The sequence below is a fragment of the Triticum dicoccoides genome, chromosome 5B (genome assembly GCF_002162155.2).
Source record: "Triticum dicoccoides isolate Atlit2015 ecotype Zavitan chromosome 5B, WEW_v2.0, whole genome shotgun sequence".
Lineage (NCBI taxonomy): Eukaryota > Viridiplantae > Streptophyta > Magnoliopsida > Poales > Poaceae > Triticum > Triticum dicoccoides.
Window position 1 is genome coordinate 586,992,694 of NC_041389.1, and position 9,243 is coordinate 587,001,936.

General features: G+C 42.4%; 1 protein-coding gene across 1 annotated transcript; it reads left to right on the forward strand.

Annotated features, from left to right (window-relative positions):
* Positions 1-19: 19 nt before the first annotated feature.
* On the forward strand, positions 20-9,243 carry LOC119311801. Its single transcript, XM_037587503.1, has 10 exons — positions 20-189; positions 469-3,717; positions 3,985-4,114; positions 4,218-4,306; positions 5,306-5,544; positions 6,590-6,676; positions 7,353-7,452; positions 7,972-8,188; positions 8,347-8,436; positions 8,943-9,243. The coding sequence occupies exons 2-10, from the start codon at positions 478-480 to the stop codon at positions 8,945-8,947; spliced, it is 4,197 nt and encodes a 1,398-aa protein (XP_037443400.1). The 5' UTR covers positions 20-189; positions 469-477; the 3' UTR covers positions 8,948-9,243.

The following is a 9,243-nucleotide window of genomic DNA, read 5'->3' on the forward strand; positions in this document are numbered from 1 at the left end:
TCGCCGCCCCCACGCCGCGGATTCGCGCCGGACCCCACCTCCCCGCGCCCGGATCGGCGGGGCCGGCGGCAACCGCTGCTTCCACCGCCTGCTCTCGGCGGCGGAGGCCGGCGATCTCGGCCTCGCGCGGTTCCGGCCGCGCGATTCGGTGCTGATCCGGGGCATGCTCCCCTCCCCCCCTGGCTTCTGGTGAGCTGCTCCGCTGCTTCGCCTCCGGATTTCAAGGGATTATGCCTTTTTCCGCTTGATGTCAAGATGTTTCACCGGTTTCCCGAATTGCCGTCTAGGTTTACTCGAAAGAGCAGGTTTTAACCATTTCATGCGCTCGATACCCCATTGCTCCGAGTTCCCCGACCTTAATTATCGGGCTAGGTTTACGCTGGCTGGGAGTTAGAGCAGCTAGGTGGCTATCAGTTCAACATTTAGTGGGAGTGTGGTTCTGATGATTTTTCTGGTCTTGTTACGCAGGGCACTGGGATGATGCTTAACGGTTTGGAGCGAAGCCCGATGCCAGGAATAGAAGACGCCCTGATGAAGGACTCGCCCAAGGCTTCCTCCTTGGTGGAGGTGGAAAACCCTTCCCTTGGTGATGTTGACGATCTCAGCGGTGGGCCCACGCTTACGGGAAAGAAGAGGAAGGATGTTCCTGCGGGCGAGAATGGCGGTGCGGCAAAGAGGGTGTTGAGGTCGGACTCCATGAAGCTGCATGTGGATGCCGAGCCCGAGGATGAAGCCGCCGCCGCCGCCGCCGTGGATGTTAGCGAGGGTGACGCTTTGGAGAAGACTGACTGTGAGGCTACTGCGGGTGACAATCTGGAGAAGACTAACTGCAAGGCTACTGCGGGTGACAGTCTGGACCAGACTAACTGCGAGGCTACTGCGGGTGGCAGTCTGGACAAGACTAACTGTGAGGCTACTGCGGGTGACAGTCTGGACAAGACTAACTGCGAGGCTACTGCGGGTGGCAGTCTGGAGAAGGCTAACTGTGAGGCTGTTGCAGAGGAAGGCAGAAGCGGGGCGCAGACAGTCGACGCTTCTAAAGGTGATGAGCACATGGATGAGGATCCAGTGAAAGTGGATGATGCTATAGAAGTGCCAGCTAAGTGTTCTGAGAATAGTGTGGAAAGTGCCGGTATTGCTGAAGAGAATGGCTTAGATAACCAAAAAAGCAATTTTGAATCTGATGATAAGAAAGTGAAGGCAGACGAGAAGATTTACTCTGCAACTCAGGAGGAGGAGAATGTGTCTGGAACAAGTGGGGGTAGTACTGATGACTCCCACGAAAACAAGGGTGCCAATGGACCTTGCCAGGGGGAGGTCATAGACCCATCAGCTGCAGCAAAAGATGATGAACTGGTCATTGATGTAAGCAGAAACAACCCTACTAGCGCATCAGAACCTGTTCAGCAGGATGGTAATGTTGTGCATACTGAGGGAATGGTACTCCAGAGTGGTGATCAGGGAGTTGAGAAGCATTGTCACGATGAAGATGTACGTAAAGACACTGAAGCTTCTCTAAATGATAATGGAAGATGTGTGGCTGATAACAGCATCGCATTAGCTGATTGCAATAACCATAAAGAGGGCTTAGGTAGCCCTGTAGGCAGAACCAAGGGGATTTCGACTCCTGACATTGTATTTATAAGGAGAAAGTCGTTAACCAGAAACACATGTGAAACGAAGCAGGTGAAACATGAAGAGGAGGAGGTTCAGTTTGAGAGGAGAGTTACAAGGTCATCTACAGTTAAACAAAGAGAGGCTTCTGGAAGCTCATGCAAAAGTAGTGCGAACGCGGCTAGCATGGAAAGCAAGGGGAGAAAGGAAGATGTTGTTCATCATTATACAAGGAAAGTGAGCAATACTGCATCCTTAAAAGCTGACCATACTGAACCTTCTAAACGTGGAACCAACACAAAGAAGAACACACCAAATGGAAAGATTACTGCTCAAAGAAAATCAGGTGTTACTGGTAATGATTATCCTGAAAATACCACAGAGAACAAGGCATCAGCAACAGAGATAAAGATCAATTCGAAGCCACAGCCGTCCATGAGAAGTGGTAGCATTGCCAAGGCCACAACAAAAGATGCAGTTTCTCTGGTGGATCAGAATGTCTGTAGTTCAGCTATCACTGAAAAGAATGATACAGAGCTAACAGATTCGGAAGGAGTTAGATCTGAAAACAAGACTGCCGTGCCGAAGTCACCATTATCAGTTGGTGCTAAGATTGTTGCCAGCAAGAAGAGGATGTTGGAATCAGGTCTTGATAAAATTGCTGGAGGATCACCAGTTGAGACGCCATCCATGAAAAAGACAAGAAGTACTTCTCACACCGAGTTAGATCAATCAAAGAAGTCTTCTGGGAAGATGCTTACAGAGAAGAACTCCGGTCCAGACAAAAAAGATATTTTGACAAAACGGCAGCATCACAGTCGAGCAGCTGAGTTGAGCAGATCTGTTGACCCCTCTAATAAAGATGCCTGCAAGCTTTCACATAATGGATCTGATGTTGATGGAACTGATATCATTATTACCCACAAGAGAAATTGTAGAGGGCGCAGAGAACATGGTGTTCCTGCCGTCATGGTAAAACAAGAGTATTCTAGTGAATCTGAGGAAGTTATTGTCGTGAGAAAAGACAGGCGAAAAAGGAAACATCCAGTGCATAAACAAAGGTCCGAATCTAGACCAAACCGTTCTTCTGGTTCTCCCAAAGCAAGTTGTTCCAAAGGCAATAGCAAGGCAAAATCTGGAAACCCAGGTGAACCAACAGGTCGTTTCGAACTAAAGCGTCAAATAAGTGAACAGATAAAGACCATACTTCTGGATGCTGGTTGGAAGATTGATCTGAGACCAAGGAATGGCAGAAATTATTGGGATTCTGTCTATATACCTCCAAGTGGTAAAGGATCTTACTGGTCAATCACAAAAGCATACGCAATGTATGAAAGTATGCAATCTGAGCAAAAGAACGAAGCTACAAGCGAGAATTTATCAAAGAAATCTCCGGGCAGCCCTGGCAAAACGCATGCTTCTATGAGTAGTTCTTTACCACAGGAGATCCTCAGCAAATTAAAAAGAGTAGTTGTTAACAAGCGAAAGACCAAAATTGAGCTTCAGAAGTTAAAAAAGAGGAAGCATGGTTTGCTAAAGAACTCTAAAAATTCAAAGGGCAGGCCAAAGGAAAAGAAGAAGAAGATTTCAAAGGAAAGAAAAAAGCGAGGCGGTTGTGCTCTACTCGCTCGTGGATCAAATCAGGAGGCTGGAAGCAGCAATGGTTTTGCTCCATATGAATGGAAACGCACAATTTTCTCCTGGTTGATTGATCTGGATGTTCTATCCGTCAACACTAGACTGAAATGCATGGATGAAAGCCGCTCAAAAGTTCTGCTAGAGGGTTTAATCACCAGGGATGGAATTAACTGTAGCTGCTGTAGCAAGGATGTCACAGTACTCGAATTTGTGACTCATGCTGGTGGTCAACTGAGCAAACCATACAGGAATATACTTGTGGATGGGCTGGACAATGACCTTTTGCATTGTCTCATTAGTGCATGGGACAAGCAGTCTGATTCTGAAAGACAGGCTTTTTTCCCTGTTAGCACTGAGGGTGATGATCCCAATGACGACACGTGTGGTATTTGTGGTGATGGAGGCAATTTGATCTGCTGTGACGGATGCCCCTCAACATTCCACATGAGTTGCCTAGAACTTGAGGTATGTATTTATATACAGAGAGTAAATGGTGTTTATGCTAAAAAAGGCACTTTTCATATAGTTACTGTGTTAGGTTGTTGGCTTAATGCCGTTTTTACTCTGAGCAATAACCGTCTGACATTTCTTTCAGTTGTATGGCAGATTTGTCAGCATTTTGGTTTATGTGTCATTTTGGTTTATGACCTCGATTTCCCCCCTAGTATATGGTCTATGGCTAAGTGTATCTGGCGCAGCATTCTCTAATGAGCATGAATATCCAATTTACAGGAACTTCCATCTGATGATTGGCGCTGTGCAAACTGTTCCTGTAAATTTTGTCAGGAGCATTTGAATCATGATGCTCCAGACAATGCTGAAGTTGATTCATTACATTCTTGTTCCCAATGCGAGGAGAAATGTATGTGATCGATAACTTATTTTGTCAGATTCCGGTTGTTGTTACTATAATGTTGTGTTAGTCAATCATGTTTTTGACTGTTCCACAATGGTGATGCCTGCAGATCACCCAGCTTGCTCTCCTGAGACTGAGGACCTATCCAGTGTCTCCAATCAGGCAGGAAATCATTTTTGCCAACAAAGTTGCAGACTGGTAATACTTTGTCAACTTTAGTTCTTCCCTTTCCATGACTTTCTTTCTGGACATATTACGATGTAGTTTTCCATGACTACAATTCTAGCATTGACATTATATATTTTGAGCTAAGTTGAGTGTCACTAGCTTGTAACAACTTGATGCTTGAAAATGTCACTCGCTAAATATCTGCACTTAACCTACTCAGCAGAGTTCTATTGCTTTTATTTTTTGAATTATGGCATTTAGTTTTTTGTCCAAGTAGCTATACTTGATAAGCGACCAATATAGTATGCAAAGCTACCAAAATCATTTACTTCGGAATTTGGATTTCCTTTTCTGAGTTGGTCTTCTGAGACTGAATATTTCCAGTATGGTGACAATTTACTATCTGAAAAATATTCAGAACTTTGCATGCCATCATCCTTGAAATACTCCCTCCGTTCCTAAATATTTGTCTTTCTGGAGATTTCAAATGGACTACCACATATGGATGTATATAAACATATTTTAGAGTGTAGATTCACTCATTTTGCTCCGTATGTAGTCACTTGTTGAAATCTCTAGAAAGACAAATATTTAGGAACGGAGGAAGTAGTTATTACTTGAGTGATGTTTGAGGATTTGTGTAGTACAGTTGAAATTTGGATATGGATATATGTAGAAGTATTTTGAAATGCTGCATAGAAATATTATTATCGTTTTTCCGTCAATATTGCGATATTATTGTACAAACTAATCCACCTTGGATACTGTGGAAAACAAACAAAAATAGTATTGATATTCTATATGAAGACGTATGTGATCAGTTTAATGGTTACTATTTCTGTTTCACTTTGACTGAAACAGTTTGGAAGGTTTCCTAATGCTTAATATTTCTGTTTCCTGCATCCCTTTGAAGACCAAACCTGTTCACATGTTATTCTTTATTCTCACTTTCTTTTCCATCAGTCGGCATTTTCCCTCCCTGAATCTTCATTGCACCACGGAATCTAAATAACTTTTTATGCAATGCAGCTGTTTGAGGAATTGCAGAATCTTCTTGCGGTCAAGAAGGATCTTGAACCTGAATTTGCATGCACAATTATTCAGTGCAGCCATGAAGATGCACCAGAAACAGTTCTTGATTTGGATGGAAGGGTCGAGTGTAATTCCAAGATTGCAGTTGCTCTTTCACTGATGGATGAGTGCTTTCTTCCTATTGTTGACCAAAGAACTGGCATCAACTTGATACGTAATGTTGTGTACAACTGTGGGTAGGCATCTCTCTTAACACAAGCTCATGGTACTCTAAGCAAGCTCAAGGATATTTTGTAGAACTCCTCTGTTGTTGATATGCTTTCGATTTGTAAATCTTTGCACACACTCTCTTTCTCTCCTTCCTCTGCACGTGTGTTTTGGTGGGTGGGGTTGAGTTTACCTTCAATGTTGCTATAGTTACCTCTTGCTACTCATTTAAGCTGGGTCGTTTTTAATATCCTTCTACCCCTCTCCTGCTTGGCTGTATAGCTATTGACAGATGCAGGTCTGTTGGGGTGAGCTCACCTCGCAATATTTTTGTTTCCTCGCCATAATTGTTTTTCCTCGAAAACGCAAAAGCCTTGTGTCTCCATGTACATGCCTGAAATGGCCCACGCCCCAGAAATACAACGGTACACTCCATGTAGAAGCATCGGGAGACCGTGGCCCCTGCCCTTGCCCACAATCGGGCCTTGCCCTTGATTATGTCAAGCAAGCTGGCAATGCCCCTCGCCATAAAATGATTGTGGAGTTTTAACATTTTGCTTATTCTTGTGATGATAAGATTTGCTGTCCGTCGGTTTAGTTCTTTGATCTTTTTGAGCTTGCATCATGTGTTTCGCTACAATGGCATATAGAGGTATGTGAATAATGCCAAATATGTGCAATATGTGTGTTAAAACGGCAAAAAAAAGACCCAAGTATTAATGCATCACCTATGCATGCACCAAATAGCAAACTAACAAAATTGACCAACGACGCCATTCGACAATTAATTGCTTATTCCTAGTTTGATAAAGTGGCTGTTTGATGGGACCTATTCCTAGTGCTTACGTGTGCATATGTGGCTTGGGTAGTTTGAATCTATATGCGGGTATGATCCCTCTGGCTTACTGTATGTTCAGTTACTGGCATACAGAATTGGTTTGGGTGTTTGTTTATGCTGCTGGGCACATTGGTCAAGTTACTTATCTAACAGTTGCGTCATGACAACAAGTTGAACTGGTAACATTTATCAGTGAGAGATGTTTGATTGGTCTCTCATTTCTTGTCTGTGTGCAGGTCAAATTTTCTCCGGCTGGATTTCCGTGGATTTTATATCTTTATTTTGGAGCGTGGAGATGAAATAGTATCTGCAGCATCAGTCAGGTGGGTTACTTCCTTCTTTTGTGTGTATGCCATGTTTTGTGACTGTTCTGCCATGTGTATGAACTGAATACACTATTCATTGGTATCAGAGATTCATGTCCTCGCTTAATATACCGAGTTTGTCTTGTTTCAACCACTAGTTTGCTGACCTATATGGCAATTAGTCATGTATGCTCCAACTATGGATTGGAAGCTGCATTCCCACTCCAATCATTTGACAAAAACAAGTTATGTTCAATCGTCTAGTACTACTGCTAGCCTGCTAGGTGACGCTTACTAGATCATTACTGTGAGCACTGAGCAGTTTTTACGGAAGTACTCATTTATCCTGATGGTGTTGGCGGTATTCTGTATTAAAGAAAGTAGCTTTATGGCACTGGAGCGTTACACTTTAGTAAGATACGTTAGTTATAAACTTATTATTGCTTGCATACTTCATAAAGCTCTTTGCATGCAATTTTGTAGCTTGCTTGTCTAGATATATCCTACACTATATACTTTGTTTATGCAACTTTTTAGCCTCGCTATCTGAACTCTAGCATTAAGCAGTAATAGACATCAGACTTAACTTTGTAACACTTGCTATTCTCTGGTTGCTCTTGAGTTTCTTTTTTCTTCCGCTGAATTGCTGGATTCTAATACAAGTTTACTGTTATTATGTCTTATGCTGAACCAGGATACATGGGACCAAGTTGGCAGAGATGCCATTCATTGGTACACGACATATGTATCGGCGCCAAGGGATGTGCCGTCGACTTTTAGATGGAATTGAAATGGTATCTTTACCTGAGCCTCATATCCATTTTGGCATTCTTCATGGTGCTTCTGTAGGACAAAAGTTTGGGGATGTTCTATTTAGTCCTCCTGTAGTTATGTATGTTTCGTTATAGTCTGTAAATTTGAAGAACTGAACTTCTCAAACCCTAACTTTATGAACTTATGCAAGATTTTGTTATCAACCTGAAATCTGTTCAAAAGTAGTAGCAGAGAGATTACAAAGGTAGCAAACTAATATTGCCCTCTTGTAAAATGGTATTGAGTTACAATTGGCATGCTACAACTGCTTGACAATGTTTTCTTCATTTGGTACTGAAACCTGTAATGGATATAGCGCATATGCATACAATGGTAGGGTAATTCCGTCATGGTACAGCTATATTAGTGTATAACTGGCAACACTTCGCACCTTTCCCTACAATAGGTTATAGATGAATTGGTTGATGTTTTTTTGTTTTATTACCATAGTAGGGTAATTCCATGTGTGTTCTTAATGCCTTCTCTTATTTACATTTCAGATCCTCAGTTCTCTCAAAGTTGAGAAGTTGATCATTCCTGCTATTAATGAACTTGTGGACACCTGGACATCCAAATTCGGATTTAGCCCACTTGAAGTTTCAGACAAGCAAGAAGTCAAGTCTATCAACATGTTAGTCTTTCCTGGTACAGGTCTTCTTCAAAAGGCATTGCTAAATAAGCAGGCTTCACCTCAGGAACACCCAGATTCTGAAGGAGGTCAGCACCATGAATAACATGTCTCTATATGTATATTTCATTTTGTCTCCCTGTTTCTTTATCCAATGGCGACTGGCCATTTGTACGATTGATACTTGATTTCTCTGGAGACAAGTTCAGAAAAGTATCCAATGTGGATTCTGTTTGCTCCGTTGCAGATGCAGATGCGGATGCGGATGCGGAGACCCAAGGTTTGGAGGTCATGGATCAGTTGAACAGCAGCAAAGAAGATGCTGAAACTTGCAAAGGTAAATGCTTCGTAATAACCATTTTCGTGTTCTTTTTGGATCTTAATTTGAAACAGAATTTCAGAGGACAGACTTTGAACTCGAAGTTTAGTTTTGCTTTGGAAAGATGGCCAACTCCAGTGCATAATGTTTCTTAAACAGCTAATACTTGTTCGACCCATAGTTAATTGCAGGAAAACCCTCCATTTACTATAACATATTAATCTGAAATAACATCCTTGGATAAGCATAGTTTTGTTTAGCATGTCAGTGAAGGTGGTGTGAATACTAGTTTTTTTTCTTTATAAATATAATATAGTAACCCCAGTACATACTGTTTCCTTTTTTGAAGGATTAGGACATACTGTTAACTCAAACAATTAGCACCTTAATATACCCATCATACTGATAAGATGTCCGGGCCATGGCTGTACTTTTAAGTGTTTAGCAATAGATGCATGCATGAGTTGTACCGCAGTATTCTCTATACTTACGCGGGTCTCAAGATTTTTAAATCTTAATTGCAGATTGACGAGCCTCGTCTCCAGTTCATTTTGGCCCGACAAGACAACGCAGCCTGCTTCGTAAGAGAGACAGACATGGATGATGAAACCATTTAGTTATCTTGTTTTAACTCAGCCTGCCGTGCATCTGCTTCTTCCAGAAAGCAAACCTGAAAGGATGCGTTTTTGAAGACTAGTGCTGTTTTGGCCAGGATTGGATTCGGACAGGACAGCCTGTGCAGTGTGCAGTATTAAAAGTTGTTGACCCCGACCATACCTAACTGTATGTGGAATCCTCAGCAGGTAGAACGGGGATGATAGTTTT

Coding starts and splice junctions, on each gene's coding strand:
- LOC119311801 (XM_037587503.1), top strand. CDS start 478: ATGATGCTTAACGGTTTGGAGCGAAGCCCGATGCCAGGAATAGAAGAC. Junction 3,718..3,984: donor TGAGTTGCCTAGAACTTGAG/GTATGTATTTAT, acceptor TCCAATTTACAG/GAACTTCCATCTGATGATTG. Junction 5,545..6,589: donor AATGTTGTGTACAACTGTGG/GTAGGCATCTCT, acceptor GTCTGTGTGCAG/GTCAAATTTTCTCCGGCTGG.